Source organism: Eptesicus fuscus, chromosome 17 (assembly GCF_027574615.1).
Source record: "Eptesicus fuscus isolate TK198812 chromosome 17, DD_ASM_mEF_20220401, whole genome shotgun sequence".
NCBI lineage: Eukaryota > Metazoa > Chordata > Mammalia > Chiroptera > Vespertilionidae > Eptesicus > Eptesicus fuscus.
In genome coordinates this window covers 39369789-39388272 of record NC_072489.1, presented here as the reverse complement: position 1 = coordinate 39388272, position 18484 = coordinate 39369789, and the positions used below count along the sequence as shown (strand labels likewise).

General features: G+C 36.9%; 1 protein-coding gene across 1 annotated transcript in view; it reads right to left on the bottom strand.

Annotated features, from left to right (window-relative positions):
• CC2D2B (coiled-coil and C2 domain containing 2B) overlaps positions 1-18484 on the bottom strand; it is a 60728-nt gene that overhangs the window by 29456 nt on the left and 12788 nt on the right. Inside the window, exons 10-18 of the mRNA XM_054728970.1 lie at positions 17037-17134; positions 13643-13783; positions 12174-12279; positions 11859-11977; positions 9351-9528; positions 6783-6933; positions 4642-4789; positions 2301-2439; positions 632-835 (exon numbers count right to left, since the gene is read on the bottom strand). Coding sequence (XP_054584945.1) covers positions 632-835; positions 2301-2439; positions 4642-4789; positions 6783-6933; positions 9351-9528; positions 11859-11977; positions 12174-12279; positions 13643-13783; positions 17037-17134 — 1284 coding nt within the window. The remainder of the gene's footprint in view (positions 1-631; positions 836-2300; positions 2440-4641; positions 4790-6782; positions 6934-9350; positions 9529-11858; positions 11978-12173; positions 12280-13642; positions 13784-17036; positions 17135-18484) is intronic.

Sequence of the window (18484 nt, the reverse complement as noted above, 5' to 3'; positions counted from 1 at the left end):
CAATCTGCTATCTTAAGACTAGTGATGTACCAGTAAGTGTTTAACAACCAGTTATCTGGAAGTGGGGTGGGGGGGGGGCCCAGTTTGTAGCATGTGCTGATTTATGGTGTAAATATTTCCCCAGCAACCAAGTTAAACAAATTTAAAGAAACCAACATGAAGTCATTGAAGGTGGAGTTGGAAAAAGAGGTGCACATTAGGCTCTGACGGCTGGTGATGGCCGGCTCCTGCACACCACCCCCACATAGCATAAGACTAATTCCCACACCCCCATTTTAAAGTTCCTGAAATTGAGGTGTGCTTTATAATCAATGTATACATTTAATGTGGTAGTGTTTCTTTCCCTTATATCCAAAAGTTTCTTTTAAATATGTGATACATTTTATGATAGCAAAAATACAGTATTTAGAATACACCTACTAGTAAAGGATTTCGGCTTTGAAATAGGTTGTTTGAACAACTAAGTTGCAAAGTCAAGTTAAGGACTTTCTGGAATTAGGAGATCTGTACATTTTTAATGTTTAAAGAAAGGGGGGAGGTCTGTCTACTGATTATCAGTTAAAAAAATTAAGACAGATTTAAAGCAGCAAAACATTAACTTACAAGTCATACTCAGGTAGAAACCACATACCTGGAAGACTGAATCTGGAATCTCTCTATCATAAAGGGGTATTTGCTGCAGAGGGAAAATACCTAATTGTCCTGCATATCTAAGTTGCAATAGCCGGAAACGTTTACTCTTTTTCATTTCCTCTTCGGAAACAAAATTTAATTCTTCTTGCAACTGTTCAAGACGAAAATACTTTGGAATATCCTTCCCTTTATGTTTCATGTACTGTAAAACATAAATAATGAAAGTCTTGACTTAATATATATTAATTTTAATTAAAAATATTTCAAAACACACTTTAATGTATAAAAATGTCAAATCACTATATTGTAAACTGAAACTAATATAATATTGTATACCAACTACATTTAAATTTTAAAAGTTAAACAATGGAGAAAGGAAAGCCTCTTCAATAAATTTTGTTGGAATAATTGTAAAGCCACATGCAAAAGAATGAAACTAGACTTCTTTCTGACGCCATACACAAAAATTAACTCAAATGGATTAAAAACTTGAATATAGGATCTGTGCTGAGTAAAATAAGTCAGAGAAAGACAAATGCCAGATGATTTCACTTTTATGTGGAATCTGAGAGAAAATCAATATTTCTGTATGCCTGTGATCAATTCAGCACATCAGTTGAGAGGCTCTGATCTAAGGAAACTTAATTGCAATAGTTTATTTAAGCATTGCTTTATTCAATAAATGCAAATGGGAGTACAGGGTACATACAAGGAAGAGTGTTAGTTGCCTTAAGAGAGATAAATATTTATTTGCTTCAGTTCCACAAGGAAGGATAAAACACAGTAATGAATAACTACAGCATAAGGCAGAATGAAATTAGAACCATAACAGTTCATAAAAAGAAAAACAAAGTTAACAAGAGGGCAAGGAAAGAAGAGCACATATTTAACTGAGGTTACCAAAGAAATGTTTATCAGATTTGCAGGAAGGATAAGACAGCCTCTATGGGTGGCTTTCTAGGCAGAGGGAATAAAGGTGAGAAGAAAGCATTTTTGGGGCACATCTATTCATATTTCTATGAACAATTCAGTTGGCTATACGGAAGAGTAGGGGAAGTGAATATATAATGGTGTATTTGAGGGAAGGAATGTGTCTATAAGTCGTCTTTCTATACCTAGCATCTAATAATACAGCTGGCACTCCAGTAGACATGTAATAGATGCTAGTCTGAAGGTCAGCCTGTCGGATGTGCTGTGGGCTGCTTAGTGGCAGAGTACCAACCACTGGGCCTCAAGTAGTAAGTATTTCAGTGGCTGAATTTCTTATTGCCTTTATAATACTGTAAACTGGTTGTAAACTGTGCCTGTGTCTGTCCTGAGATTTACATTTACATGCCTCCTAATACCTAGAAAAAATGTGCAGTGAGCTATTTTAAAAATATATTTGTATTGGTTTCAGAGAGGAAGGGAGAGGGAGAGATAGAAACATCAATGATGAGAATCATTGATTAGCTGCCTCCTGCCGGCCTCACACTGGGGATCAAGCCCACAACCCAGGCATGTGCCCTGACTGGGAATTGAACCGTGACCTCCTGGTTCATAGGTGGACTCTAAACCACTGAACCATGCTGGCTGGGCACAAACTATTTTTAAATAGTTTAAAAGTAAAGGATCCAGAGCTTAGAAAATAGAATATATTTCCAGAATTTATATTTGCTATAACTTACCATAATAAATTCCATTAAATCAGAATATTCTGGATTATTTGGGTCAATTCTGACTTCATTTGCCCATTCAAAAAGCTTCTGTGTATTAATGAGCCATGGAATTCCAGGATCACCTCTTGCATCTACATTTCTTAACACACTAACATAGAGAAAAATATTTGTGAATGTGCGTACAATATGCAGGTTATGTATTTGTTAGTATTTCCCTAGCACAGGGAACATTGTTATAAATACCCATTTCAGGTATTTAAACATAATGCCTATCCATCCCCTACATTTAAGGATAAAATAGAAGGTTTACACGTGATATCTCTTCTGGGTCTTCTGAGAACATTCTAATTTGTGTCATAGAGTTTTGATAAGTGTCCACCCCCTCTCCCTTCTGCTGCCAGCCTGTTTGCCCCCAACTTCCCTCCTTTGCTGGCCTGGTCACCCCTAACTGCCCTCTCCTGCAGAGTTGATCACCTCCAACTGCCCTCCCTTGCAGGCCTGGTCCTTCTCAACTGCCCTCCCTTGCAGGCCAGGTGCCTCCCAACTACCCTCTCCTGCTGGCCATCTTGTGGTGGCCATCCTGTGTCCACATGGGGGCAGGATCTTTGACCACATGGGGGCAGCTATATTGTGTGTTGCAGTGATGATCAATCTGCATATTACTCTTTTATTAGATAGGATAGAGGCCTGGTGCACAGGTGGGGGCCAGCTGGTTTGCCCTGAAGGGTATCCCTGATCAGGGTGGGGTTCCCTTGGGGTGTGGGGCGGCCTGAGCGAGGGGCCTGTGGTAGTTTGCAGGCCGGCCACGCCCCCTGGCAACCCAAGCGGAGGCCCTGGTATCTGGAATTTATTATCCTTCTACAATTGAAACTTTGTAGCCTGAAGCAGAGCCAAGCCTGGGGCTCCCTCTGCGGCCGGCAGCCATTTCTGTTGGGGTTATAATTGAAACTTTGTTGCCTTAAGCGGGTGTTCCCAGCCAGGGTGTTCGAAAAGCTTTGCTTCCCCTGTTGCCGGCGGCAACCCTGGCCTGCTCTCTCAAGCTCCATTCTGCCACCATTTCTGTTTGAATTTGTTTACCTTCTATAATTGAAACTTTGTAGCTTGAGTGGAGGCTTAGGCCTGGAAAGGGCAGGCAGAAAGCTTGGCTTCCTCTGTTACCTAGGAAACCTTGCTCTCTGTGGCTGTAGCCATCTTGATTTAGGTTAATTTGCATGCTCGCTCTGATTGGATGGTGGGCGTGGCTTGTGGGTGTGCCGGAGGTATGGTCAATTTGCATACTTGTCTATTATTAGGTAGGATATGTACCCATAATTATAGTATCATACAGAGTAGTTTCAGTGCCCTAAAAATCCTGTGTGCTCTACCTATTCATCACTCTCTCTTCATAACCCCTGGCAACTCCCAACATTTTTACTGTCTCCATAGTTCTGCCTTTTCCATAACGTCTTTAGCTAAGGTCTTTTAAAATATGAGTTTAGATGGAGAGGGGAAAGGCCATTGTTCTGGTATCATCACTCATTAATTTTTAAGTGATGGAATCTATGTGGCCCTTTATATTTACCATTTTACTCAAACACAGCGTAATATAAAAGGCAGCATTATCATCATTTTTATAAAGTTTTACTGTACTTATTTCTAGTAATCCTATTTGTGAATATGACCTATAAATTAATTCCAATTCTTCTAGAAAGTCCTGGGTCTAGCATAAAATTTTTAGGATTTTTTTTCTAGCAAGTTGATAATGCATAAATTATTATTTTATAATCCAGAATGACTGGGAAATATAAAGGCCTCAGAAATAAAATACTTGGGAGTCTTGGCCTTTCTATTCCTCCATGTGACTATAATCCTAAGCAAAAAAGAGATACAGACTGTTACATATAAAGACACTTATTATCACCCTGGCCAGTTTGGCTCAGTGGATAGAGCATCGGCCTGCAGACTCAAGGGTCCTGGGTTTGATTCTAGTCAAGGGCATGTCCCTTGGTTGTGGGCACATACCCAGGGGGGAGTGTGCAGGAGGCAGCTGATCAATGTTTCTCTCTCATCGATGTTTCTGGCTCTCTATCCCTCTTCCTTCCTCTCTCTAATAAAAAAAAAAAATCAATAAAATATATTTTTAAAAAGACACTTATTATCTTATAGGATAATTATCAATAAAATGTATAAATGTTTTATATGTTTATAAGTATACTAACAGTTTATATACTTATAAATATATGAAAAAATAAATAGCCATCTAAATAAACTCAATCCCTATTGCTGCTAATTTTTTCCTTTTATAGACACAGGTTTTGTGTAATGCTTTGCTGAGGAGTGGAATTATTTTTCAAGCATAAAGGTTTACTACCTGCAGTAAGCAGATCTTGATGACTGTGACATAGGTGTCAGAGGAATACCATTTTCATCTAAGGCCCATGATAGGGAATAGCTTAGTTTTCCTGATGTGAAAAGACAAAGTTCTTCCGTTTCATTTCCCTCAAGAAGAAAAGGCACATCTGTTTATAAAGGGCATTAAAAACAAGTAAATTTTTAAAAAAGTGTGCAATTTGAACACATTGTAGATCCGTCCTCCCAACCCCCTTTCCCCCCTCTTTTACTTGTGGAAACCCAGAAATACATAGGAAACTCTGTGCTGACCCCAGGCTCTAATCTAAGACCTCCCCCTCATCACCTATCTAAGATACCTCAAGGCCGATTGCTTCAAGCAGACTACAAAGAAAAGAAAATATTGATCTGGTTACATAGAGACGGACAGCTCTATTTTCCTCTTCTTGTGGCTAGAAGCTTTTTAACCCTTCTTTCTAGGAGTGGCTTCCAACAAGAAAGGCCACTGGCAGCAGAAATAGAGGCAGGCAAGGTACTCTTTGTCCCCTTTCCTACATTCCTGAGTGTCCTCCTTCCCCCATTTTTTCTCTCAATTTCCAGAGAGCTTAGCAATTCTCCTTGAAACTTTTACCAAGTTCTTAGTGCTCCCTAAATTTTTCACCTTGAGTCTTTTCTCCTGGGTCTCCACAACCCTATTTTTCTGCTTCATCTGGATTCTAAGCAGACTACACCTTCCCTCATTCTCTACCTTATTTTCTTCTCTGTTACATATAAAGACAATTATTGTCTTAGTAATTATAAATTAAATGTTATAAATATTTCAGATATTTAATAAACATAAATTAAAAACAATAAATCAGTTTGAACCACACCAACGATGATTTCGTTTGTAATACTTGACACTTATTTTTTACTAGAGGCCCGGCGCACAAAATTCATGCACAGGTTCGGTCCCTAGGCCTGGCCTGCAATCAGGGCCATCTTTCCCAGCTGCCCGCAGCCAGCCCCACTCCCCACCACCACTCACCCCCTGTTCCCTGTTCGCCATCTGGTGATGGGTGCCTGACAGCCAGGGGAAGGGACTGAGAGGTCTGCTGTTCTCGCCCATTCGCCAGCCCCGCCCCCACCACAGGTGGCCATCAGGAGATAGGAGCTTGTGGGCCAGGGAAAAAGAACCAAGAGGTGGTCAGTGTGCCTTATAGTGACTGGTCCAGCGGTCGTTCTGGTCATTCTGCCATTAGGGTCAATTTGTATATTACCCTTTTATTATGTAGGATTATTTTGATAGCAAATGTGCTATTTATTTATTTAATGTGTATAAGGGAGCTTGAAAATAGAAAACTTCTTACATTGGGTTTATTGTTTGTTGGTTGGTTTGGGGCCTTTTACATGCGATTTAAGACTTCTCTGCATTCTGTATATTTGTCTGAATTAATTACCTGGGATGAAGCTGTGCCAGCTTTCACACAGGGGATGCCTTTCAGAAATTTGTATAACTTGCAGTTGCCAGAACAATAAAATACCCAGTTGAAATTTAAAAAAAAAATCAACATCCAAATAAACTAAACTGCTCCTACTGCGGCTGGAGTTTTCCCTTTTATAGGTACAAGTTCATACTTCCTCCCTTTTCACTGTCTGGACACAAGCAGGTGCAAAACTCCTAGGAAGGTGAAAGAAGAATTCTGGGGGAGAACAGGGATGTCATTGTTCTCACAGACATGGTAACAACTTTAATTGCAGGAGGAGTAAAATCAATTGACGTGTGAACAGAAACAACCTTTCTTTCCTCTCTCCTTTTCTCTCTTCCTTTTCTTCCTCACTTCCCTATTCAGTTAAAAGATGGACCAGCACATCCTGGGGCACCTTTAGGTTTCACTAAAGGAGAGGCAGAGTGAGAGCCGTCTATCCACTCAGGAGTGGAGCTCTTATCTCAGGTGAACTAGGAAAAGCCCAGGTGCTCATTCCAAATGTTACTTTTCCCAAAGATCTCATTCAAGACAAAGTTCTTAACATTTTAGTTTAACATCTGAAAGAAGAACTTAATACACTTTAAACCTAATAGTGTAGGTATAGAATTCTTTACTCACATAAATGACCCAGAGCCACTTAGGATATAGAATTCATGAAGAAAATAGGGGGAGGAAGCCTTTTTAATAAACTTACTGCTTCCTACTTCTCCATACTCAGGCATGACCAGCTCATCAGAGCTAAACTCTACATATTCCAAAGCAGTTTTGCTTTTCAGCTCTGTGTTGTTAGGCAAAGGTATATATAGTTTTGCCAGCAAGTTTGTCCTTTTGTTTATTTCATAAACCTAAATAGAAAAGAAATGATTGATAGCTCATTGAAAGTACAAAAATTTTTAAACTAAACTAAGGACCCTTACGAACACACATTTGTATTCTTTTTTAAAATGCCAGAATATAAAATAAGTATCGTTCTATAGCATTTCATCTACATGATTGTGAGAAAAGTAGATAATTGTACATCCCTAAAAGTAGAATGCCTTTCACTAGTTTCAAAGAAAATATAGTAAAAAGATTATATACAGTTCTGAGAATATAGGTATTTATAACACAATACCCGAATAACTTACTTTTGTGTAGCACTTTTAAAGTTCCTTATCTCATTTAAACCTCATGAAAATTATAGGAAACTGGTATTATTCTTCCCATTTTATGAGGGAATGGAGTCTCTATATAAAACTATATTTGTTTTTATTACAAGTGATGGAAACTCAGGTTGAATTGCTTAGAAAAAGGGAAGTTCATTAACTCATGGAATCCAAGGGCAGGTTAAACAAGCTGTAGGGATAGGGGAGGGCAAAAAAGTCCCAGTAGCTAGTTTCACAGATGTCCACTGGGTACTAAACCCAGGTCTTTTGATTCTGTATGCTGTGCTTTTACTACAATTCCATCACTGCCATAATTACAAACCCAAAGTTTTTTTCAATAGCAAAATCTTCATTTACCTGTACTTTGTTGTCTGTGTTTGGCAAACAGTGATATGTACTCTAAGAAGAAGGAAATGGGGGTGGGGTGGGGTGGGGTGGAATGCTCCTTGAAAGTTAAGAGAAAAAAAAAAGTGTCAATTAAAAGGTAGTTGGTTAATCAAGAAAGCAGAGAAAAAGCAAAGTTCGAGGCAAATATTTTTTCTTGTCATCTAAAAACTGTCCCTTATAAAAGTTAACTTAAGCCAACACACTAGTCTCTTTGACAAAAGTGTCCCAAACGCTGAAAGGTTTGTAGGAGTTATTGCAAATGGACTTAAAGTATTCAGGTCCATGAAAGAAATTTCTTATTGTAAATCATTTTATTAGCCAACTAAAGAAAGACAGTGAACTGATAAATATATTCAAATTATGAATTGGCACTCTGATTTGACAAATAAGCCTTGTAAATTTGTTTAGGGGACTGTATTTTCAGGGACTGTCAAATCCAGTTTCTGATACTGCAAGGCTGGAGGTCAGATCCTGGATAGAAGTAAATGTAAAGGTAGAGAATTCCACCTGGTGAAGTCTCCAGGAGACAGCCTGTCCCCTGATAGCAGCTATTAGCACCACTGAATGGCAGAGATGAAGTACCAAGAATGGGCATTGTAATGGAGGAACTGGAATGGTCAATCGTTCTGAAGTAGGAGATGGCAAGGATGCATGTTAAAAACACAAGTAATTCAGTTTGGATGAATGAAGAATCAGTAAAGAGGAATGATAAGAAGTAAATCAGAAATGTAAGTTAGAATCCCTTAGGCTAGGGCATAAAAATTTATATTTCTATTTCTGCAGCTGCTAATGATGTAATTTACCTCTAGCTAGATTAGTTTCTTTCCCTGCCTCTTAGTTTGTTAGGGTTAAGTGCTAAGTAATGGAAGATTCAAAAGTGCATTTATCTATATTGGGGGCATTTACCTATATTTGAAACCTCAAGTGGTTGGATTACTATTTTTAAGATGACAGGCTCTTGATAGTACAGATGAACAAAATGAATACAACCTCTGGTCAGGAATAGCACAAAATGATTTAGGCATTGTAAAAATGATGGATTTAGATTTGTAATTATAATCCTCTCTCCACTCCTCAAACTGCATCCCAACCTCACATACACAAATCTTTATTGCCTCAAAACCTTTACTTGGGGTCTAAATGCAAGTTTAACCCCTATATTGGCCATCAAAATTTCTTGTCTAGATTCTTTTATAGTCTCTAATTTTTCTCTGTTGTCCTATTTTCTTCTTCTTTTAATAGCGCAGGTGTCTTTGGACAAAGATCAGGGGTCTATTGTGTGTATGATCTTTCATCAGATTCTTAAAATATCCCAAATCCTAAAATAGGTGAAGAACAAATACAGCAAGAGACTGAAATCAAGTCAGGGCTGGAGCAATCAGGAGACATCCTTCACTACTACTGTAATAGCTTTACCTCTCATTATAGCTTACACAACCCTCTTCCACCTCACTAGCAAATGAATAGTAATACCGCACATCAAGGGTTGGTAGGAATTTTAGCAGGAAAGAAGAGAAATATTTAGAATCAATCAAATAATTTTGTAGTTATAATATAAAAAACGAAAGATAAACTACAAATATATTATGTATAAATATCTTGTTTAGCCATATAGATCAGTTATCTATTAATATAAAAGAAATAACTTATCACATATAACAACAGCTAACAAGAAATTTAAAATTATGTATAGGTGAAATAAGGTACAAAAGTAAATAACAATGACATACCTCCAAGCAAATTGTTTCAGGCCAATATATTAACTGGATATTGAAAATCTTCTGAAACATGACTTTAAAATCAAACTGCAGAGGAGATATTGAAGTGCAAGAAACCTGTTTATCATTGTATAATATTTTAATAAAATATTTAAGCTTCTGAATTTTGGCTCTCCTCTTTTGTTCATGCCTGAAAATTAAATAAACCTTTAAAAGACACTTGAAAAGAAAAATGGATATAAAATATTCATTTCAAAATGTACCTTAGCTTAGTATGTTAAAATATAATTATTTTAGAGGGCAAATGATATCTTTAAGCCCTAAAATGCTTGCCAATATGTGGATAAAAGCCTCTGCTACACAGTAAAATGTTTTTTCAAGAAAAATATTTACTAAAAAATAGAAAAAGAACTAAAATCAGGGTTCTGTAAATCATTCCATTTATAACTTAAAGATATTATAGCAGTTACCTATCATAAGATGATTTATAAGAAGAGGAAACTGAGGGACTTAGTAATGGGGTTGGGAAGCTTAAATCAAGAACTCAAAAATATTGTCTAACTCTTAAAAGAGGCACACACACACACACACACACACACACACACCATGCTTTCAATAACCTCAAAGAGGCAGCTCTAAGTCATGAGGCTTGCTGTGTTCTAGTAAAGGCTTTGAAAATCCCTTTAGGCTTTAGGTTGTACACCCTTTTTCTCCAGGAAATTTTTTCTCTGAACCCAAAGATTTGAGATGGAAGCCAGAGAGGTTAGTTCTATACTCTGGCGCTTATATGAATACACTTGTTAGGGAATAAATTGATCCCTGAGTGATATGAAAGTCCTAAAAAGAGTCTTCCATCCATTCATTTATTCGTTCACTCAACTAACATTTACTGAAAACCGTTTTAGCTGCCACGGGAACTGACCTAATGATGTTTAAGACTTGAGCCACTTTTTCAGAAAGGAGAAGACTGGTTGGAAGATAAGCCTTAGTTGAAATATAAAAATCCCCTCTGTTCTCCACCCTAATCATCCTCTGAGCCCAGGGTCTCCCTGCCCTCATATAAGCCCATCTTCTTCGTAACCTTCTCAGAGGGTTCAGAGACAAAAGATTGCTTGTTCTCCGTTAGCCTCTTCTAACCATCTTCCCAATTACCCTTAGAGAAATATCTTAGTAAAATTTGCCCTTCATGTTGCCCTTTGAATGTAATTTTAATAATGAGCTCATGAACTGATGATGAAATTCATTAAGTCAGGATATTTATCTTGAGGTAATCTTGTTTTTTCTTCACCTGTAAACTCTTTAATTGTTCTTTAATCCCTGTACTCCTTTCATCTCTATCCTTGACATCAGTACATTATTCTTTTCTAGAGAGTCAATTCTTATTCAGCTGGATATTCTAAATGGATAATGAAAGCAATGCCACACTATAGCAATTGCTTCGAAAAGACAGAAAGCACCATATTGTATTTCCTTTTGCCTTGACTTCCACTAAGTTTTAGCGTAGGCTTTCCAGCACAAATACCTTCCTCCGCTTTCTCCTCTTGATTTCCATCTTCCATTTTATGGATCCTGTTCTCTTGTCTTCATTTAGATGGTCCTTTTGTATGTGTGTCTTACATAGTAAATTACCTCAGACCACTTTGAGAAGTAGGTATAGAACAAATAAAGCAATACTTCACCACTGTACTTTTCTGGTCAGAAAGACAGTAGTGATTATGTCTTTGTGTCTGCTACTTTTTATGTTCATTTTAAAATGCAATCATCCATCCATTCAGTTAATGTACATGAATATTTATTGTGTATCCACTGTCTTACAACACTGTGCTAAATTAAGCACATTCCCAATACTCGAAGACGAATTGGTCCAAAGTGTCCCATGAGACAGAAATATTGAAAAGTTGGACCTAGTTCAGTGCTCTAATTTGACTTATCCTCTTTAAGGGAGATGAGAGCCACAGGCCTACAGAGGGAGAAATGACAATCTGTGTGATACCTGTTTTTGCATGAAATGTCCCAGGAGTAGGCGGAAACATTATAGCTCAAGGAAGAAGTCACAAGTGGGAAGGAAAGAAGTTTATGTCAAAGTATAAGATTGCCCAGAGGGGCTTCCTGATATAGAATACATTTTATGAAAGCAAAGGGTCCCTTAACAAGCTAGGGCTAGTATATAATCTTATTTTACAGTGGCTTTATATCCTACCTATCTATATATGAACAAAAATTACTACCATAGCAAAAACAAAAAACAATCATCAAACCAAACTGTTTTATGTACTACCTCACTGATGAATTAGATATATGACCCTGGGCTACTTAACCTTTTATAAGCGTAAATTCCCCCATCTTTAAGATGAGGATAACACCATAGTACTATAGTAGCAATTAAATGTCCAAATGTATAAGATAAAGAAGCAAAGTGCCCAGCATATGGTACTCACTCAAGAAATCTAACATTATTATTAAAAATTAAATAATTAATAGATAACATATAAGAAAAAATAATCCTGTAAAATTGCTTACAGAGAACATTTGGATAAGTTTGTTAATTCTTCAGCAAAAGAAAGTTGTGGCATCAAAGTAATTGGCTTTATTCCTTCAATATCTGTTTCTTCAAGTTCTGAAGCTAAATATAAGAGGCTCTAGAAACCAAAAAAAAACCCAAATGTATAATTTACAATGTAAGTTCATTGCTTAGGACAATTATTCTTAATATTAAACTTAAATCTCCTATATTTGTAATTTTGTTGGGTAACTGTTACAAATACAATGATATCCTATTTTATCTATTAAATACTATAACTAGTTGAGTTAAATATAATTTTTCAATATAAATACCTCCTCATTTCCCCCAATGTTATATGCTTTTCCTTCTGTTTTCTTCTCAGTCTCAGACATTTCTGACATTTCTCCTTGATTTTGTTCATCAAATTTATTTTTTATCCTAGTTAATAATGAATAGAATTATTTAAAGCAAATATAATGAAAGTATTGGAGAGTTATAATTGTGCTTGCACAGCTCTATGAATATACTAAAAACCATTTAACTGGACACCTTAATAAAATACTTTAAATGGGTGAAATGTATATGTGAACTATATCTCATTAAAACTGGTTGTTGTTTTTTATTTAAATTCGTAAAACTGTTTTTAGAATATATGCTTTTGCCTTCTGAAGTATAGTATAGTGAATTCAGTGTGGATATTACCTGTATGGACTGAGACCAGACTACCTGTGTTGACTGGCACTATGGAATTTAGGCAAGTTCCTAAAGTATTCTATGCCTTACTTTTCTCATTTGAAAATTGTGTTGTTATAAGGATTATATGAACTAATTCATGTGAAGTGCTGTTTGGTGCTTGAAGCATAACAAACAATAAATATTATTATTTTCCTCTGATTTGGGGTAATCAATATGAACTTATTGTTCATAATTAACTTATTGTTCTTTAATATAATGGCTGTCAAACTTTGTCACATTAAAATTACTGGGGAGCTTTTTTAAAGCTCTTTTTTTTTTTTTTTAGATAAACTGTTGAAAATGTTAGGAATTATAATAAAGGTGATCATGAAACACTTTCATTAAAAACCACTGGAGTAGGGGGGAAAAATCAACAAAGTAAACACCACTTTTATTGCCTGAAATTATACTAATCTTTTACAGTTTTGGGGGAAAAAAAGACCCAGGTACAATGGGTTAGGAAGGAAACCAGTTATTTAACTGTGAGTTCACATTTTCAGTGAATAACAAGTATAGTTTTTAATTATAACTAGCTCCTCCAATCGACATGTTTTTATAATTTACTAGTACATGTTTTACTTAGGAGTGTGATTGTTGAATGTATGTTTAACTTCCTAATTAAGTGCCAAATTGTTTTCAAAGTCACTGTACAATTTTGCATTCCGACCAGCAATCAATGAGAGTTGCTATTACTCAGCATCTTTGGAAGCATGTGTTATTGTCTTTTTCTTTTCTTTTCTTTTTGTTCTGATTTTTAGCCATTCTAATAGGTGTGTAGTATGTTCCATTGTTGTTTCAAATCACATTACTCTATTGACATGAAGTGATGTTGAGCATCTTCTCATGTGTTCATTTGCTATCCATATACCTTTAGTGAAGTGTCTATTCGAATCTTTTGCCCCTTTTAATTAAATTGTAAGAGTTGTTTATATATTCAAGATACAAGTCCTTTATTGGCTACATCAAATAGTTATCTAGCTTCTTTTCTCCCAATTACTATGAATTACCAGTTATTCATGTGCAGTTCCTCAGAAATGTTATAAGAACAAATAGAACCACCACTCACCGCTGAAACTGTAACTTTATCGGGGTGCTTATAAATCCTTGCTTTTGTCGAAGAGATTTTATCTGTTTCCAAGTACGTAACATACTGTGTAGTAGGGAGAAGTCCTTTTCCCTTTCTAAGTCATAGAGCTGTTTTGTATTACTACAACAATAATGGTAGATTAAAAAAATTAGCAGATTAGAACTATTTAAGTCATTAAGATGGCCTGGAAGAATGTATTACACTAATTCTTCTAGACTCCCCTTGGCCACCTCATGTTTGTTTTTTTGTTGTTTTTCATTTTATCCCTATTTGATATAGAAACTGAAATTCCATTTAGTGACTCATTCCTTTATGATTTAAAGTTTTTCACTATTTTCTTTGTCATCCCCTTTACATTCTCCCTTTTATGAAGTTTAACACCTGTTTCTACAGGATCTCCTATTAGACTTTCTAATTAAGATGAGCTTGGCTTTATCTTCTGCCTTTGGCACTCCATGAAGCCATTTGATTGCCAGTCAAAATTACTAGTGTTTAACAAATACACTCCATGTAAAAGCTGGCTTTACCCCTAATTTTTAGGATTTTTCCTTTTACCTAGTTTTTGGCTTTTGTAGATTCCTTACCTTTTTGCCATTTCAGCAATAAAGATAGTATTATCAGACATTTTTACTTCTTTTCATTAGAAGGGACATTCAGGGAATCTAGTCCACCATATTGATATAAAGAGAAGCCTATTGCCATTCATTAATTCATCCACTAAATATTTATTGAGTGCCTACTGCATGCCAGGTACTGTGCCGGTTAAGGGGTGATACAAAGATAAAAAGAAATGTTCCCTGGGTCAGAAAAGCTTATATACATACAAATAAATCAATGCAATAAAACGTTATAGGTGTTACGATAGAAGTTCACATATGCTATAGTGTGGGCATACATAAGAGAAAGACAGGCAACAGCAGGGGAAGACTTCATAGAGTGTGTGACATTCAATTCAAATCAATAAACTCATAATAGGTAAGTATTATGTATCAGGAAATATTTAAGGTGTTGGTAACTAATATCCCAGAAGGGAAAAAGACAAAGCAAATTACAAATGTGATGAGTATCATGAAAGGGGAAATACGTAAGTGCTATGTGAGCATAAAAAGAAAGAGAATTAATCTAATCTAATGGGCAAAGTAAGAGTCTCCCAGAGAAAATAATGTGACATTGAATAAAATGTGTATGTTGACTAGGTGTTAGGCAGAAAATGATGAAAGAACCTTCTAGAAACTAGAGGCATTAAAACAAAGTTATGTAGACATTAGAGAGCATAGTCCATTTGGGGCACTGGATTATAAAGTTCCGAGATCAGAACCCTTAAAATGAGGCTGGAGAAGTCAGCAGGAGGCAGATTATTCAGGGCCTTACAAATCATGCTAAAACCATTAAATTTTATCTTAAAGGTAACAGAAAGCCACCCACGTGGTCTTATGTATTTAGAAAAATCACTCTGATTTCAATATGCAGCATGGTTTCAAGAGAGGTATTTTAGGAGACTATTTGAGTAGTCAGGCTATGAAATACGCACCTGAAGTAAAGCAGAATCAGTGGGAATGGTTACTGGCTGGGTGTGAGGGATGAGAGGAGAGGCAAGGAGACAGGTCACAAATGACTTTCAGATGTCTTTCTTGGGTACCAGGTGATTGTGAGTACTAGCCATCTAGTATATGTATAGTCATTAAAGGCTGAATTCATATGTGCCATTCTTATTTAACTAGTAGCCATGTGCATGAATCCGTGCACCAATAGCTCGTTGCCGCCCTCCAGTAGCTCTCCGCCCACTGCCCTGCCCTCCTGTATCTCCCCCTGGCACCCCTCCCTCCCTCATAGCTTGCTGCCCTGATCCCTCCTGTAGCTCTTTGCTGCCTGCTTGTAGCCAATAGCTCGCTGCTGTCCTCCTGTAGCTCTCCACCTGCTGCCCCACCCTCCTGTAGTTCCCTCAGCCATCCCCTCTCCCCCCCTCCCCCCCGCATAGCTTGCTGCCCTGCCCCTCCTGTAGCTCTCTGCTGCCCGCTTGTAGCTTGCTGCCCCACCCTCCTGCTGATCCATGATCTGGTCGTTACTCGGTGGGTCATTATGCTTCACGGCGTAACGACCATTTGCATATTACATCTTTATTATATAGGATTGTATTTCATGCCCACAGTTTTTCCAACAGAAACATTGTTTTTCAAATGACAACAAACTCCCCTTTGAAGCATTTCAACGCCACTCTGAAAATTTTTCTGAATGTAAATCTATTACACTGCTTTTTTTTTTTTTTTGCTTTAATAAAAGCAACAATCACACACACACAATTAGAGTTTTGACTACCCATCACCATTGGATCCCATCTAAAGCATACTTTTCTTTTTTATATATTGCAGTTTCCTTGTGTTCATTATGCCAATGTTTGTTCTTTGCTTCCAGTTTTAGCTTATAAATAACACTAGTTTATTGTTTTGTAAATACTGATGTCTTCTATTCATTTTCATTCATTCATTCATTCAACTAATATTTATTGAACACTCACTATATGCCAGGTGCTGTGCATGGTATATGTCAACCTTCTCAAGTAATATTGTTTGTATTTAACTAGGTTATTCTAGGAAAACAATTATTTAAAATCAACTCTTGCCTGACATAACAGTTGTCTATATACGAGAGGGATTTGATAGTTAAAGAATTTCCTTGACTTCCTGCCCATTGATCTGGCACAGTTCTAAGAGCTTGTAGAACTGTGCCACATCAATGGGCAGGAAGTCAAGGAAATTCTTTAACTATCAAATCCCTCTCGTATATAGACAACTGTTATGTCTTTATGCATAATGAAACTTCCTGTTCAATAAGCACCTCCCAGGAAGCTTTCCTGCTATTGGAGATTCCTTGACACATGATTATGTTTTCTCTTGAAATCATTTTCCCAATTATTTCATACTTTCCTAACTTCTCTTTCAACTTGTAGACCATATTTTTTACAGGGATCCTTTCATCTATAACCTTTTTTGAGTATTGCCTTTAGACTGAATTAATAATATATCTTGCACATATGTATATTTAGAGTAATTCTCAAATATATACAAACACTTGAGATTAATATAATCCAAGTACAAAGAAAAGTATTAGTAAACATAGTTTTAATTGACATGTTTTTTTTAGAATCAATGGATATTAAAACTACAACTACTTTCATGTGACACGTCTGTGATATATTTTTACACACAAAAAAAATGGGTCTTAAGGAAAGGTTGGAACCCTTTCTGTAAATGCCTAAAGAGTAGAGAATCTTTTCGCTTTCTTGTTTTAAATTTTCCATTGCAAGTAAAGTACTCTGTCAAAAAAAAGTTACTTAATAAATGCTTGATGAATACATTAAAGGCCCAAAACCTACCTTATCTGCCAATAATAATCTTGTAAAGATTTTCCAGTCAGCTGGCTCACTTCCAAATCATCATTTGATAATTTGGTAGCATGTGTCAGTGCTTTAAGCTACAACAAAGAAAAGACATTTTTTGGGGTACAGTTCATTCATCTGTTACCATTATCCCAATTCACCTGTAGATCTAGGTTTGTGCAATAGAAGCACAAATATATAAGTTTGGTGTATTACTGCCTTGTCTTCCAAAATATCCTATATAATAAAAGGCTTATATGCAAACTGTCCCCTTGGGAGTTCAACCGACCAAGAGTTCGACCGCTCACTGTGACATGCACTGACCAGCAGGGGGCAGTGCAGAATGAAGGAAGGCCAGGGCTGGCAGCTGGCGGCCAGCAGCTGGGGGAAGGAAGGCCCTGATGGGCCCTGATCACCAGCCAGGGCTACGGACCCTACCCGAAATTCGTGCACAGGTCTCTAGTATTTCATATAAGCACCTTGGGGCAAAACTAAGAAGAACCTCAATATCTGTCTCAGATACAAACATTATACCTTAAACATTCTACATAATCAGCTCATCGATTAATATAGAGAAATACCAATCAATCAAGATGGCAGAATGTGCACAGGAATCTACCTTCTTCCACTTAAAATCCCATGGTTTCACAGAAGATACGTGTTTAACTGTCTTTATCCATTTTCATTCCCATACCTATCCTATATAATAATAAAAGGCTAATAGGCAAATTGTCCCCTCAGGAGTTTGACTGGGATACCAGGAGTTTGATCACTTGCTATGATGTGCACTGACCACCGGGGGGCGGTGCAGAACATGGCGGGGCCCTTAGGGAGGAGGAGGCGAGGAGGCAAGGAGGCAGGGAACCTGATCAGCCCTGATTGCCAGCCAGGCCTAGGGACCCTACCTGTGCATGAATTTTGTGCACCGGGCCTCTAGTATAAGTATATTTGTAATTACTTCTATAACTCTCAATAAAAAAAAAAAAGCATAACATAGGAAAATAAGGAAAAATAAAATCAATAGAACAAAATATACTGAAGGAAGTATAAAACAGAATTATCCACAGAAAATATCTTCTATAGAGAAATAAAACTGAAGGAAACTATACCTAAGACATGTGCAGGAGAAATCTGTTACAGTTAGAGACAGTTTATAAAAATTCCAAGATGAGAATCAATTGATATAAACGTTTTTCTTTTTTTTTTAAATATATTTTATTGATTTTTTACAGAGAGGAAGGGAGAGGAATAGAGAGTTAGAAACATCCATGAGAGAGAAACATCCATCAGCTGCCTCTTGCACACCCCTACTGGGGATGTGCCCGCAACCAAGGTACATGCCCTTGACCGGAATTGAACCTGGGACCCTTGAGTCCGCAGGCCGACGCTCTATCCACTGAGCCAAACCGGTTTCGGCTGATATAAACTTTTACTGGAAGACAAAA